Source organism: Melopsittacus undulatus, chromosome 16 (genome assembly GCF_012275295.1).
Source record: "Melopsittacus undulatus isolate bMelUnd1 chromosome 16, bMelUnd1.mat.Z, whole genome shotgun sequence".
NCBI classification, from domain to species: domain Eukaryota; kingdom Metazoa; phylum Chordata; class Aves; order Psittaciformes; family Psittaculidae; genus Melopsittacus; species Melopsittacus undulatus.
The window spans coordinates 3,776,000-3,791,518 of NC_047542.1; the positions used below are offsets into that span (position 1 = coordinate 3,776,000).

Sequence of the window (15,519 nt, forward strand, 5' to 3'; positions counted from 1 at the left end):
CATGTCATTAAAACCTATCTTGAACCCCCAGATACGCAGTAACCCACAGAACCTTCTTGTCATGCTGACAGAAAGCTGCACACAGCTACCTTGACTTGCAACACACCCCAGCAGCATCTGATTGAAATCTCAGTTAAGCTCTTATACCACTCCACTGTCACCATGGTAAACAATCACCCTTGGGCCTCTCCTGTGCCTTCTCAAAAGGAAAACAAATGTGATGGTTAAAGTATCCCTCCCTCAATTTCACTATAACCAGTGCTAACACACAGAAACACAAGCGTAGCTACGTTTTCACATCACTACTGTTATCTTCACAAGCACATTTAAAGCTAACATGGTTGCACCTACTGCCTCTGTGCATCTCCTGGTTGTTCCATTTCTCGTAGTTCAAAGGCTCACCTCTAACACCACTAAGTTCCTTCCTCTGAACTACACTGCTCCAATAAGGTTTCAGCACAATGTGTTAAGCATGGCCTAGATTTTCAGTAAAGAGGGGGCAATAGATATGAAGGGTGTAGGGCTGAACAAAAATGCTGTTGCTAAGAGGAATAAATGGTTTTATTCATCATGGCAACGTACAGTGTTCAGGAATATATACAGTGGAGAATTGGAGCTGGCCTATCACTTGGAGTCCTCTTCAGGTTTCTTGGCATAAAACTTTTCTCGCAGTTTTTTCCACATCCCTTTTTTCATGTCTTCCATCTGTTGCAGAGCGTCTGCAAAAGGAGAAAAGAGAGAGCTGGGGAAAGAGGAAGAAAAGCAAAGGAATGAAAAGCCCTCTTGTAACAGCTCTGCTTTACATATATTTTCCTTTTCTTGACTTTCATCCTAATGAATTTCTATTTCAGGGCCTGAAGCAAGGTTGTTCTCTCTTCCAATCCACTGTGCAGGGAGTCTCTTATCACTGACAACAAATATTCAGTTTCCACACACTGCAAAGTTAGGAACTGGAGCAGAACAAACCTGCACTAGCTTCCTGCACTGCACTTAATAAATGATCTGGCTGAGAGTATTCCTGCCTCATGGTACCCTGTTTTCTCTCAAAGTCTAATACAAAAAACCACTGAAGGGAACTTGAAGATGGGGAAACAGAAGCCAAACTACATTTTGGAATGACACAGTGAACGTGCCTACCTTTCACACAGTTCCTGCAATCTGATGTCAAAGAGCCCTTGCAAACTCTTTGCTGTTCCTGTCCAGTGCAAACTACAATTGACTTATCACCCTGACAAGATTAGTGAAGACCTTCTCAGTTACTCCTGAACTTACTTCTCATTAAACATCCTAATATATTTGCATGCAGTCCCATTCTGCCCTTTAGTCACAGGTGTTCAGTAGGAATGAACACTACAAAGACTAGAATGTACTTTATTTCCCACACTGACTTATTCTCAGATCAAGCACAGTGTCAGTACCTGTTGCTAGTATCATCTTGCAATCTTCTACTGTTACTCCTGTGAAGTTTGTGTCTTTCAGGCGTGGATACTGCACAAGGGAGTAAGTAGGTGAGAGAAGGAGAGAGAAAGAAAAGGGTGTTACTTGTAGTGCATTAAAAAAGGTAAGTCACCATAGGGTACAATCTGAGCTCAGTGTCAGTTGAGCTCTAGGAATCCTGTTCATCCATACCAGGAACTTTCCATACATGCCATCGAGGCCAAGATGTCTGCAGCCTTCCTGCAGTGACCAAAGGCACCAGGTCGTGCTGCATCCACCCAACTGCTCATTTGTCTGACACTCCCACTGGGATGAGGCAGCCAGTGCCAGAGGAGGGTGATGATTCATCCCCTAAGAGAGGAATGACGGCTAATGCCAAAGCTCACCTTATTTTTGTAGTAGTTGGTGTGGATTCTGACTAAGCTCTCATACATTTGGTCGCAGTTCTCAGGGTCAGCAATCTGGAAAGAGATAAAAGTATTACATGAGTGTTACTTTAAACCTCCATAGCAAACCCCACCTTGTTTCAAGACTTGTGAGAAGGACAGTCAAGGAGCGCCTTTGGTGACTTCCCAGTGCAATGTAGGATGCTGGCAAGCCCCACTCTGCTGCTCCAGAATGCAAATCATTTTCTTTCTCCTCTACTTCTCACCAGCTCGGTGAATAAAGCAGCATGTGATCTCCAGAATGAACCTTAAACTCTGCTCAAAAATGTTTCACAGATCAAGTCTGAATACACAGTTAATGAGAATAGTGCTGGACAGCATGAGAACATCTGTAGTGCTGTGAAAACAGCAAGACTTACTGCTCAAAGGCCAGTTTTGCCTTCCTGTTTGATTCTAAAGCATAAACTAGAACCACGTATCAGGATGGAAGGTAGAAAATCCTGGTGCAGGCTAAAACTACTTATAACTGATTAGGGAAAAGCAGCATGGAAGACACTGCACAGCCTGTGAAGGGTAAATAGATTTCTATTTTAGTCTAGGAGGTTGGAAATATCTTGCTAACAACCAAACCTCTGCTAGGTGCCTCTGCCTTGCAGAGCCATCGAGTTAGCAGCATGGCTGGCACGTCAGCTTGGTTTCTGCTTTACAGTGGGGGTCAACTTGACCAGACCGCTGCATTGCTGCCCAATGACATCAAACATAAATGATTCAAATGGATACATGAACAGGAATAGCATCAACAGAAGCATGTCGGGATAAAATAACAAGGCTCATCTGTCCTTGAGACACTGACTCAGGTTCAGCACAGGGCCTCCTCTGCACAAGCTATAGGACTAAAGCAAGGCTCTCCGTATTCAGTAGGGAAAGGCTGCTGCAGGAGAGAGGATACATGGACAGACAGGCAAGAGTAAGCACCATCACAATGCAGATCATCTTCAGCTTAACCTATCTTGCAGTTACATCTCAAATGACCCTGGTAATGTTTTCATAATGATAGCAGCAACAGCTATTAAATGAGCAGCAGAAACAGCATTCCCCCACCCTGTACAATCAGCAAATCTTACTCCACATGAATAAACCAGACATAACCCTGATTAAGTATCCTTTATGGTTTCAGTTCTTCTCTCAGACATTCCTCCTGCTGTCTGCCACTACATTTCCTTAGCTATATTAAGCCTTTATACATACAAATAGACATCAGTGCTGCAGGCATCAATTTAGATTTTCAAGATGAGTGGCAGCTTTGGAACCTTTCAGCCAATTGGTGCAGCACATTCAGCTGTCCTGAGCACATAGGAAAGCAATAAGCACTCTCTGAAACGTCTGCTGCAGACTATTCTGGTGACCAATAGAGAATTAGGTACCTATAATGGTCCCTTGAAGTAGAAAACACGTATCTGGAATGTCTTTATGCTGAGAAAAGGCACTTTTACACTCCACAGCAACACCTGCATGCCTCTAAAGGTCTGCAGCCCAAGTCAAGCATCGACTTGTCTAATTTATTTCAGCACCAAAGCCTAAACTCCAATACAATTACACTGCAGCTGGAATCCAATTTTACAACTCCTGCATCCTAACAATGCCAGACAGCGCTGCAGTTCACTATGTACTCACACTGCAGCGCATCATCCTCACCATGAGCAGAACACACAACTCAATTCCAGTACAAAGCCACAGTGCTTTCTTCCCCACTGCCACAATCACAGGAAAGGGGTTCCCCAAAGCACACAGTGCACATGGTGCAAGAACTGGGTACAAATCACAGCTTCCCCTAAGTGATGGAGGAGCTGCTGGAGCGAGGCCAGAGGAGGCCATGGAGCTGCTGCGAGGGCTGGAGCAGCTCTGCTCTGGAACCAGGCTGAGAGAGCTGGGCTGGGGCAGCCTGGACAAGAGAAGGCTCCTGAAGGGGAGACCTGAGAGCAGCTCCAGTGCCTAAAGGGGCTGCAGGAAAGCTGGAGAGGAGCTTGGGACAAGGGATGTAGGGACAGGCCAAGGGGAATGGCTTGAACCTGCCCAAGAGAGGGGAGACTGAGCTGAGCTCTGAGGCAGAAGCTGTTCCCTGGGAGGGTGCTGAGGCGCTGGCACAGGGTGCCCAGAGAAGCTGTGGCTGCCCCATCCCTGGCAGTGCTCAAGGCCAGGTTGGACACAGGGGCTTGGAGCAGCTGCTCCAGTGGCAGGGGTTGGAGCTGGAGGAGCTTTAAGGTCCCTTCAACCCCACCTCCGGTTTGTGCCCCACAGAACCCGTTAAACCCGGTGGAGCAGAGGCGCCTGCGCGGCCCAGGCCCCGCCTCGCCCCCCCCCCGGGGCCGCCGCCGTCACCTCCGTGTTGTCTCCCTCGCGGAAGGCCTGCGCCACTCGCTGCCGCAGGAACGTGCCCAGGTCCCGTTGCCGCTTCGTGTCCTCCACCGGCCACTCCTCGCACAGCTTCAGGAAGCGCCGGTACCGGCTGGCGGCCATCGCGCCTCACGTGCCCTACGGCGGCCGAGACGGGCCCGGCCGCGCAGGCGCAGCGCGGCGGGGAACGGGAGCGGAGCGGAGGGGTAACCCAGGGCCGGCGGCGGAGGGGATCATGGCATCATGGAGTGGTTGGGTTGGAAGGGACCTTAAAGCTCCTCCAGCTCCAACCCCTGCCATGGGCAGGGACCCCTTCCACTGGAGCAGCTGCTCCAAGCCCCTGTGTCCAACCTGGCCTTGAGCACTGCCAGGGATGGGGCAGCCACAGCTTCTCTGGGCACCCTGTGCCAGCGCCTCAGCACCCTCACAGGGAAGAGCCTCCTTATAGCTAACCTAAATCTCTCCTGTTTAAGGTTTACCTCATTACCCCTTGTCCTAAGTCGATTGGTGTTTTCTTTCCAGGAGCCAAAGCAGAGTTTTGCCCCACTGGCAGCAGGTCTGGCTGCTGGGGTCGTGCTCGGACCCTGTTGTATCCTTCCCCACTCCCAGAGCTGATGTCCTGGTGTGTACACCCAGCAAGAGGCTCAGAGCATGCGGATGCTGAGGTGGGTCTGGCTAAACCCCATCAGCAGAGCTGTGGCCGGCCTCAGCACTGATCACAGCCCACATTGACAACTCAAGCCTTTCGCTGCTGAAGCAGAACCCAAATGTGGGGTTTATTATAGTCATCTGTGAGCAAGAAACAGGCAACGGTGTGAACAGCATGCAGTAAATAACAAGGTCTTCCCAGATGGACCTGAGGCCAAAGAAAACGCACAATGGGGCCAAATGAGGTAATTTTTCCAGGTATAAAGTCTAGCAATTCGGCTGTATGCAGTAAAATACAAATGAAGGGGTCTTCCTTAAGACCTGTGGTCAAAACATGCAGCCCTAAAACAAAGATCACGTAACATAAGGATGCTACAGAAGTGAAAGAGATGGACAACAAATGGGGGTTAACTCTGACGATTTTATTTGTGTTTTACTTATATCCCCACTCCCCAGTAAGGGGCTTCTGTAGCGCTGTTCCTTGTGGAAGGATTTCTCTTGCAGGTCTCCCATACGCAGGAAGGAATTCTGTTTGTTCCGTAATAATAAAATCTGTCCACAAAAGCTGTAAACATGATTTTCAGTCTTGCTATTGTTTCCTTCAAACACACACAATACTTGTATCAAAGAATTTCGAGGTGACCTTTAATGGCTAGGCCCTGACTCAATCTCACTTTTGTTTTAAGCAAAAATACCTTGATATGAATGTGTTTTTGTGACAGAATCATCACATTCCAGCCCCTTGCTTAGAAGGTTCCTGAAATGTGCTCTGATAGAATCCCACAGGGATATTAAACCTTTGCGAGGTCCAGTTCTTGGTCAAAGAAGCTTAGAACCTCTGCAGCATCTCATAGGTCTGTGTTTCAGCCCCCAGGCTATAGGGAGAGCACCCGCTGGGTACATGCAGTGTAAGTGCTGGGGGCTGCTTTTGTCTCCCTTGTGTGTTGAGCAGGAGCTGGAGGTGATGCTGCAGCCTGCTCACACCCCCCAGCTCATTCTAATAGTCTCACTCGAGCTCACAGGATGTCCTCACCCCGTTTGGCTTCTTGAGTGTAGAGGTGAGCAGGTCCTATTTTATCATTAAGACTCTTTCAAGTAATGCTTGCTTTTGGCTCACAAATAAATCAAGGACAGCAGTAAAACAAGAAGGGAAAATAAATCTTGTGATTGATTGCAGGCAGAACATTCTTTCAGCTCCTTGCTTTTTTACGCTTCAGTTCATTCATGGCACCTAAGAGCTTTTTGCACTTTCCTAGCAAGCTGCCTGTGCCCTCATTCCAAACGTGCACATGAGGTCCAGCAGCAGAGGGTCCCATACAACTGACCCAACGCGGAACTTCTCAGGGCTATCGGTCACTCGTCAATCCAGGCGAGTCCACATGGGAATTTCTCATTTTCCTTCAGAGATGTTCTGAAGGATTTTGATGAGGTTCTCCAAGCCAAAAATATAGCCGTGGTCTGGCCCATCGTAAGTGGTGTGATTGCCCTTGGAGCCTTTAAATGTGGTGTGGGCAAAGTCTATCATCCGCACGTCAACTCTGGAGTGATGAGTGCCGTGTGAGGTGGTGCAGTTTGTTCTTTGGAAGTGAAGGTGGTTATCCAAGGGTGCCGTGTTCTCCTTGGGCTCCTGTCCGTCGTAAATGATGAGAAGGGAGCTGGAGTAGAACCTGTAAGAGCTTTGCTTCCTAATGACAGAGAGCAGAGCTTTCAGCCGCAGGATGATGGGCTCCAGGAGATCCATCCGGAGGTGGTTGCCATTGCACAGGAACTGGCGCAGGGTTTGCTTGAATCCCTCCGGAGAGAGTTTCCTCCCATAATACTTGTCTTTGCAGAGAAAATGGCCAGTGTCTGCTTGGTAAACCTTGAGGAAGGAGAGCAAAAGCCCAGATTGAGTTGTTCAGTTTTCCCAAAGCTCTAGATTCTGTCTATATCTAAAAAGCTCAGCCCCAAGCAGAAGAGCAGGATGTAGCTGCTCTGCAGCCTGGCAGTATGTAGTGATGCTGGCAACATACTGCAGGCTCCTCACTGCATCCCACCTCCTGTCTTTTCTGGAGATTTAAACTATTCCATTTAAACCACTAGTGCAGATTCTTGTTGCACTGCTATAAATTACCCCTTTGTGAAACCCCAATAGCTCTAAATCAGAGCCATGTCACTAGTGATTTATAGCATTTCCCCCGGCTATGGTAGGAGTTTGCAGCAATACAGGATACCTCAGCTTTGTACCTTCCACAGTGTGCAATGCCCAAGTAGCAATAATCTTGCTTTCTTAAAACACAGAGAGACAAGATGTAGGCAGAAATTTGTATGTGAGGCTCTGGTAACACTGAGTAAGAAGCGAGGCAGTGAATACACAATGAGTTCACACGCCACTTGTAATTTGAAGGGTAATCTGCTCAACAGAAGCATGTCACAGACCAGGAGAGGACATGGGGTTTGCCACCCAGTGTTTTCCCTGCTATGTGTGTGCTTTATAATCACCATCCTCATAATTACCCTTCAGGCACAGCAGAACAGTGCTTGAGAAGCACGGGTGAAACGAAGGGGGGGTTTGGGTTTCTGGAGGCAGGATGGGGATCCTGAGCACGAGGAGCTGTAGCAGCACAAAACAAACCTTGGCTCTTGCAGCAGCAGGAGGCAGCTCTGCCAAGGCAGGAGCAGGGCAATGGAACCCTCTTTTGTTTTTGTTCTTTGTGCAGCAGCCAAGAGAGGAGCGTGAGAGGGAATCTGCTCATGTACAGGCAGATTCTCAGCTGGGGTAAACTGGTTCCAACTGCTCATACTGGTGGCAGTGGTGTGGGGTGGTGCTTATCCATCTGCTGCTTGTGAAAGTCTCCAGTAGTCAAAGGGGAATGGGGAAAGGGTTACCCTGCGTGTACCAGGTTGTGTTCTCTTCCCTAAGCATCCCTTCCCATTTGAGGACAGGACACACAACGAGTGGCCAGTTCTCACAGCCTGTATTTGGTGTAGGGCAAGAATTCAACTGCTTCACTTTACACCAACAAAGAGTCCCTTTAGGTTCCCAGCTTGGTTTCAAGCCGTGTGTGAAGCAAACACCACAAAGGCCCCAGGTCTTACCTGCATCCCACAGATGCGAACACCCAGAGATGCAGAGGTGCTTTGCTCACACTTCTTGATGTGCCGGGCTTTCTTCTCCTCCGAGGCATCATCACCATGCTGCCGCGTTCCCATCTTTAAGTCCAGGATGCACGGATAGTTGTATTTTGATACCACGTTTTCAAGCAACAGAAACTCTGTGCATGAGTTAAGGGAAACCAAATACTTTCAAATTCTAATTGAAAGAGGTTTTAAATCAGAGCGACTGCTGACGCTCTCCATAATAGCTCACAACTGTAATGAGACTTTCTGAGCCCATTTTACCAACATGTCATCGCTATAGGCCCCTTGCTGCCAATTGTAGTTAATTTACTGTAGTACAGTCCTACCAATTAAAGCACCAACAGCTCCATTCTCTAGTGACACGATAGCCCTGGGCTGTGGATCTGACACCTCGCCTCAGTGCTGTGCTCACTCCTGTGGGTGTGGGGGGGAGTTGTTAAACCCTATTACTCACATGACTGCTGGGTAATGAAGTGTAATAGGAAAATAAAAGGTGAGGCAGCTGCTAATTCTCATAGTTGTGGTTTTAAATGTACGCCAAGGGCATCCTTCACCTGTGCTGAATACCCTTCATGGCAAGTGGGGTTTTTATTCTTATCACAACTTCCAGCAGCTCCATTCTGTATTCTCCCAGAGACTGGGCCGAGATAGGGATGCAGACCCCTGATAAACATCTTATTGCCAAGACCACGCTGGAGGGGAGAGGGGAGAAAGGATACGATGCAGTTTGTTCTCGTTGTGCTTGGAGGACATGCGGTTCAGGTGCTGCCGGTGACAGTGCAGTCCCCAGGGGTTGTAACTCTTTCTTTCTGGCTGGTTTCCATTTGCATCTTCCAGAAGCGAATCTGTGCAGTACTGAAGGTCTGTCCTCAACAGCCTCTTCCCTGGGCAGCTAGGCAAAGCACACAAAAGAACACATTGGGTTTATAAGCTCCAGAGGGGAATATTTCCTCCCTTCCTCTTTTGTAGGGCATCAAACTTGATAAGGTGAATTTTGAGGGACTCTCAAAGGAAACACATTGATCATGTCCAACCTGCAGAGAGCCTTTGTTGCTCCATAAAAGTGATTTTCAGAGGTGCAGTTATTGCTGGGTGCCAGTCCTTTTATTCCTTATAATCTCGAAGTGTGCTTGGCTCCTGTGAGCAGCACCATGCATAGCTCTGTTGATCTACTTAATGGACACTACATGGGCAAGGTGTCCTACACTAGGGATGATTCGCAGTTTGGAGAGGCTGACTTTGAGGAGGGCAGGGGGGGAACAATGGGATCTGTTCTCCCTGGAGGGTCATTCCTTGGTCTCATCATCCAAAACCCATCACACTGAGGGCAGGGGTTTCACAGTAGCAATATTGCACCCTTCAGACACAGCTGACCCAGGTCTTTTCTGAACCTGTTTGGGGTGAAAGATGCCCTGCAGAAAGCCTGGGCAAGCGGCATGAGTACCGGCATCACGATGCCACCCTAAGGGTACAGTCACCATGTGGCTGTTACAAGCAGAAGGGTGTTACATGATGTGCTGTGTGCTCGGTGGCTCTTCTCCTGGGGCCTCTCTTCTGGAGCACGCTGTGCTCCAAGGAAACAGGTTTAAAGCAGAGTTTGAGGCACATACATGAGCAACAGCATCCCAGTGCTAGCCACATCTGCCCTGCTCTGCCTGCAAGCAGGGGAGAGGGGAACCCTGAAGCCATTAGGCTGGGCAGTGCTTTTGCTCCCTTTGCCTTAAAGCAGGACTTGGGCCACCAAAACCAGGCAAGGACCCAGCCATGGCAGAGCCTCACCTCTCTTTGAAGGTCCTGGTGACCTGTGTGTGGCTCCACGTGCCGAATGCGCGCTCACCACCTGTGCCGGTGCCGGCAGCCCACTTGTATTTGTGCCATAGCTTCACGGCAGGGTCACTGGTGGCATTGTCCAGGCTGGGGCTGGCGATGAGCATCATATTCCCCAGGCTGTCCTTCTTGAGGTGCACGGAGACGATGCCTGGACAGAAAGGAGGGAAACAAATGGGAATGGGGTTACCAAAGAGGCTCCTCCATCACCTGCACCAGCCCCAGGGTCCAGGCTTCCCAGGAAGGATACAGGATGTTCTTTAGTGGCCTCTCACATGGATCCCACTCTGATCTGAGGCCCAATAAACACCATTAGTCCAAGACCCTGGAAAACAGCCACAGGCTTTTCTAATGTTCCCTCCTCTCAAGGCTTGGCTTGAAACCTGTCTCCTCTGAACATCATGTTCTCCTGTCCTCCATCCCTCCAGGCTCAGCTCTGTCACAAGTGGCCCAGCAAAGACACCCCCCTTCCCCCACGTTGGACCCGGAGCTCCTGGCTTATTTATGACAAGGGATTTAAGTCTCACTTTTTAAGACAGGGCAAGCTTGGAAATGCTTCTCATTGGCAGGTAGCAAAGGGAGGGTAGGGGAGAAGGAATTTTCCAAAGACAAACACTATGCCAACTGCTTCCTTTAATTGGAGAGCCCCTGAAGCAAGGGCAGAGACATGTGCATGGGTTGGCAGCACTGCCTGCATACGTGATGCCCATACATTGTCATGGTCATGTCCTTCCCCAAGCACCAAGGACCAGCACCAAACAGCCAGCGCTGGGGACCAGACCCTTACGTGCCTGGTGTTCATTCATGCACGAGGGGAGCATGACGTGATTGGGGATTACTGCTTTCCATCCTAAGTGCTTAAAACACCACAGTGTGTTTTAGCAGTCTACTTTCCCCTGACTCTAACAGGAATCACAGGGCTCAAATGCCATCCAGCATATTTAGCCCAGCCCTGGGATGGGGACGGCTCCGCATCTCAGATGACAGAGCAGGAATGCCCATGGCTCGTACCAGGCGCTCTGACCTTTCTGGGAGAGGCTGATAACTGCAGCCCCACTCCTGCTGCTCCTCTGCCAGGGCTGTCTGAGCCTCTCCAGGCAGCAGAGGTGCTTTTAGAGCAGCCCTTTAGGGCTCGGGGGGATGCCAGCACAGACTCGTACCCTGCTGCTTTCAAGTCTCGCTGCAGGAAGGCAGATCCAAAAGAGGACAGGCAGGGCAGCTGGACCAGCCCAGCTCATCACTGGAAAGAGCCCTGTTAGCAGCGCATGGAGCTGGGTTTTAGCCAACTGTCCCCAGGGCATCCTCGCTTGGTCTGCCAGGCACTGCGGGGAGATGCGTTCCGGCAGCTGAGCAAACACAGGAGCTCAGTTCTCCTGAGCTAAGTTGCTGAAGCAAATAAATATGCAAAGTCCTTTCTCCCCATTCAAAGTGAGATTACAGGAAGCAAACACAGACAGAAGGGTTTGCCCTCTGCTGCTTTCAGCCACCAGCACTGGTACACTGGGGGTGCTCATCCCTGCCTGGTCCTGCACCCCATAACCCTGCAGCTCTGGCTATATTGGGATGCTCTTGCCCTCCATACAGCCCCTCTCTTTAGGTACCATAACCATTTCTGTTCCCTTTTGCCCTAAAATCAGCATCAATCTGTGTGCCACAGCAGGCTTGGTTACATTGGCTAATTTAGCACTAAAATGGGGCAGGAATATCCACAGGCTGCTCTGCCAAGGGAATGGGGGGGGCTGGAAACCTTAGCTAGGGTATGTTAACGCTATGAGTCCATCTGACAGAGCTCTGTCATCCTTAGGCTCAAACCTTTTACCCACCAGCCCTTTGTCTGAGTCCCGTTTGTAAAAGATCCATATTACAGATAACTGAGAGCAAGTGAAATTCCTACCAGCTCAGATGCCTGCTTCGGATTTCCAGGGGAGGGAGGCAGGGGAAAAAAGCCTCTTAAATCAAAGCAAGGCAAATGAAGCCCTCGATTCCAATTCTAGCTCTGTGCCTCTGCTACAGCGCGATAGCAGCCTGGAACCTTCACAATTGTCCCAGTTACAGACCTGCAAGTCAATGGAGCTGAGCTGATTTACATAGTGCTGACAATCTGGCCCTAAAGCCGTTATAGATAGCATGAAACCAAGAGTTCTGGAGTATCTTACATTAACACGGAAGTTAATGGGGAGGTTTTCAAAGGCAAACGTGAGCAGTTCAATGGCAAGGGAATGGATCCTTTCCTCCTTCCAGCCAAACAGTCTTCAAATACCTGCGTTTCAGCCTGAAAAATACTATTGTTTCCTGGTGTGCTTCCATACGGGATTTGCATGTGTCCTGCAAGTGACCTATGAGTGCAACCCAAGCCTGTAACACATGGCTGCCAACCTTCTCTTTCACTGCAATGAGAAAACACCTATCTGGAAGGAAAGGTGTATTTAAGTGCTTGTCTTTGCTGGCCTTTTAGTGTCACCAGAGCCTCAGACCTGCTCCTATCCAGCCCCAGTGAGGCACCCAGGGGGTATTTACCAGTGCTGTCACCATGCCCATGGCATCCAAGGGATCCTCAGGAGCACACTGCTGTGTAGCTCTACCTGCACTGCTTTGTTCTTTGACTGTACAAGCGCATTCATTTACTGCCATGTGCAGCAGGATGGGCTTGAAAACAAGTCCAGCATCCCCCTATGAGCTCAGCTCAGGGCAGGCAGAGCTTTGCAAGGCTCTGGTGGGGGAAGAGTTGGTCCCAAGGTCACCAAAGTGCCTGAAGCAGTGAAGTGAGCGGTAGACATTCTTTAAGCAGCTGACTCGGGGTTAGATTTGAATGGTGACATTTGATCAACACTGCACATTCTGTCAGCATTACATAACGGTCCTGGCCCTGCAGCCTAAGAATAGAGGTGAGGAACATGGACACGTGGGAACCACGCTCGTGAAGACCTCAGGATTGTTCCCTCTGATGCTCATCCCCTCCTCATTACCACCTCTGAATGTGTGGCATTCAGGCCTGGACTGTTATCAGCAGGAAAGGGTAAAACAAAGCATGGGCCCGATGGCAAATTGGAGAGGAATTGCTATTTAATTATCCCTTGTCACAAAACTCACTGGGACTTGCAACAGAAGAGGAAAAGAAGACAGAAAGGTATTAAAAGCCACCTGAACTGGTAAGCTGGGACTGCTCAACATCTTTATTAGTGAGAGAGATCAGGGCCCAGCTCTGCAGCACAGAACCCAGCCTCTGCCAAAGCAAATGGCTTCGAGGAAGGCTTGTTTTCCTGAGCATCTTTTTAATGTTGTCCCATAAATCTGCAAAGGCCTTTGTGGGAAAGGCAGAGATGGAATTGGGAGCGCATCAAAGCCGCAGCTGATGCTCGGGGCTCTGCTCTGCAGCACTGAAGGACCAAAAGGTGGATTTGAAGTCTTTATGTGTCTGCTGAGCTCACAAAAACCAGGGTCAGGAGCTCCATGAGCAGCACAGTAAAAGCAGAAGGAAGTGAGGGAACAAAGCAGGGAGGGAGGAGGACACTGCACGTGCTGCTGCTCAGCACAGCTGGAAAAGGGATGCAGGGCAAGGAGGAGGTGTTGGAAGAGGACCCCAGGAAGTGATGGGGACACAAAGCCCGGGAGGCTCTTCCTTGTCCTGGGAAGATCTCACTTGTGGCCAAGTGCCCAGAACTGAAGTGGTCTGCACCTCTGGTTCCTGCAGGGATGCTGATATCAAGCCCTACTGAACAGAGCCCATAATGATCAGATCCTGGGAACATACTTTCCTGCACCCATCCAGTACCACCATTCACATCCCATTAGACCAACCTGTCAGAGGCCACGACATGCAAAATCCTCATCCTATTGCTGCCCTTGTTCTGTGTTGACCCTCACTGTCCTGCTCCTGGCACTGCCCAGGCTCCTGGCTCCAGAGGAGGGGACCACAATCACCCTTTCAGCATCCACCTTTTTCACACCTATCCCCCTAAAGACAGACCAATTTCAGCCTGATTTGATGTTACAGGAGTCCCCTGTGTTACCAAGGCAGAGGTGGGGGATCTCCATCAGCCAGCACACAACCCTTATTAGATGTCAGAGAGTCCCCCTCCAGCCACAGAGATGCAGGAAACCCTCCTGGTCTCACAGACCTGCCCCTGTGCACATTTCCATGCAGGAAGCATCCTTGCTCAGCAAACCCTCCACAAGCAATGGGGCTCCACAGCTCGAACTGGGCCAGCCGGTACCAGCCCCTTATCCCAGCATCAGGACTGATCCCAGTGAGGATGCTGCAGGTCCCCATGTCCCCTTACCTTTGTACTGGGGAGTGAACTGCCTCATGGCCAAGGGCAGTGACTCGTAGAAGCTCAGCTCCTGCGAGACCAAGGGCTTGCAGATCGTGTGCTCATCGTACTTCATCATGCTCATGTGGCCGCCGACCTGATGGACGAAGGGCTCCAGGAGCACAGCACTGCTGCCCTCACAGGGGGGGCTCTGCCCCACCATGGTGTTGCCTGAAAGGCAGTTTGGGGCTAGCACCAAAGCAGGATCAGGAGCACACAGCACTGGATCACTTCACTGCCGCTCCGGGTTCTCACGGATGGGGTCTGTAAAAGAGGGTATTGGGGAGAGTGAGGAAGGGGATAAGTGACCATGAAGCCTCTGTCCATGGAGCTGAGCCTGGCCTCATGCTGCTCTGGGTTCACAGCCGGGGGGGGTGAGGGCTTTAGGTGCCCAGAGCCTGGCAGGGAGCCCCAGCCTGAAAGTCTGGGAAAGATCCGATTTACATCTCCTGGGAGAAAAAGAGAGAGGAATGACAAGAGGAGCTATCAGGTTAATGAGGTGGCCTTGTCAAAGCAGCTGGAGCAGAGCATTCCTTGGGCTGGTAATGTCAGGTTATTAATACGCTGTATTGATGACACCCCTTGCTGTGAAGCAGCCCCCGGTTTGCCTTACGAGATGGTGTTAATGGTGGCCTCAGTCTTTCCCAGGCTAGAACATCCCTTGCAAAGGAGGTTTATTAATAAAGCCCATGTCCCCAGGCAGCCCCTTGCGCCTTAACACTGCTGGGGGGGGGTTAGCAACATTTTCTGCACCTTCTAAAGAAACCTCAGTTTGGGACAATCCCGACCATTTAACACCCGTGCATTAGCAGGAGCATCTCCTGCAGCCTGTTAATACACGAGGATGTGTTAAACCAGCAGCCAAGTGCTGGCTCTCCACCCCTGCCCTCAGTTATAGCCCAAAGGAGCATCCAGCAGTGGCTCCGTTCCTGCTTCCAGCAATTCCTGCTTGATTTTGACAGCAAAGAGTCCTGGCTCTAAACCAGCCAGGTAGGAAAAGCAGGTACCAAATCTGTGCTAACCACTCAGCAGGGGTTTCTCTTGCAAGCACCCGGCAACACCAACTCCTTCACTTTATGCTTTACAAGAAGCCCATGGATGGCTCCTACTCTGGTGAACATCAGGCAGGAGAAGTCAGACTGGTTTCATACCATCAAGGCAATAAAATCAGAGGTGGACACTCCAGACCCCAAATGAAAGGGACTGGTAAAAACCCCACTAAAATCATCCTTCTGAGGATGTCCATATTCCTGCAGCCCTCAAAAAGGGGTGCGCAGAGCCTGGTTTGCCTGCTGGGGAGCTTCGCATCCCATCTTTGCTAGCAAAACCCCAGTGCAGTAGATGATAACGTCTCTGTAAGATCCATTTCTGTGTACCAAAGCCTCCGGCTGTGCTGC

At 50.0% G+C, this 15,519-nt stretch overlaps 2 protein-coding genes across 3 annotated transcripts; both read right to left on the reverse strand.

Annotated features, from left to right (window-relative positions):
• Positions 1-543: 543 nt before the first annotated feature.
• Positions 544-4,372, reverse strand: UQCC2 (ubiquinol-cytochrome c reductase complex assembly factor 2). Of its 2 annotated transcripts, none has more exons than XM_034069780.1 (4): positions 4,203-4,372; positions 1,824-1,898; positions 1,419-1,488; positions 544-719 (listed from the first exon to the last, which is right to left on the reverse strand). In XM_034069780.1, exons 1-4 carry the CDS (start codon positions 4,338-4,340, stop codon positions 625-627), a joined length of 378 nt encoding a protein of 125 aa, XP_033925671.1. In that variant the 5' UTR covers positions 4,341-4,372; the 3' UTR covers positions 544-624. The 2 variants fall into 2 exon arrangements, with proteins under 2 accessions (XP_033925671.1, XP_033925672.1); XM_034069781.1 differs by having other exon boundaries at positions 544-742.
• A 1,883-nt stretch (positions 4,373-6,255) lies between these two features.
• Positions 6,256-14,285, reverse strand: IP6K3 (inositol hexakisphosphate kinase 3). The gene is made up of 5 exons (XM_034069839.1): positions 14,093-14,285; positions 9,765-9,963; positions 8,705-8,877; positions 7,944-8,119; positions 6,256-6,726 (listed from the first exon to the last, which is right to left on the reverse strand). Exons 1-5 carry the CDS (start codon positions 14,283-14,285, stop codon positions 6,256-6,258), a joined length of 1,212 nt encoding a protein of 403 aa, XP_033925730.1.
• Positions 14,286-15,519: the final 1,234 nt, after the last annotated feature.

What these genes read in the sequence shown, in the direction of transcription:
- IP6K3 (XM_034069839.1), bottom strand. Translation starts at nt 14,285, where the DNA reads ATGGTGGGGCAGAGCCCCCCCTGTGAGGGCAGCAGTGCTGTGCTCCTG. An exon ending in GTTCACTCCCCAGTACAAAG is followed by an intron (nt 9,964 to 14,092) that starts GTAAGGGGACAT and finishes CTTTCTGTCCAG; the next exon opens with GCATCGTCTCCGTGCACCTC. An exon ending in TTCGCATCTGTGGGATGCAG is followed by an intron (nt 6,727 to 7,943) that starts GTAAGACCTGGG and finishes TCCTTCCTCAAG; the next exon opens with GTTTACCAAGCAGACACTGG.
- UQCC2 (XM_034069780.1), bottom strand. Translation starts at nt 4,340, where the DNA reads ATGGCCGCCAGCCGGTACCGGCGCTTCCTGAAGCTGTGCGAGGAGTGG. An exon ending in GCGAGGGAGACAACACGGAG is followed by an intron (nt 1,899 to 4,202) that starts GTGACGGCGGCG and finishes ATCTCTTTCCAG; the next exon opens with ATTGCTGACCCTGAGAACTG. An exon ending in CAAGATGATACTAGCAACAG is followed by an intron (nt 720 to 1,418) that starts GTACTGACACTG and finishes CTCCTTTTGCAG; the next exon opens with ACGCTCTGCAACAGATGGAA.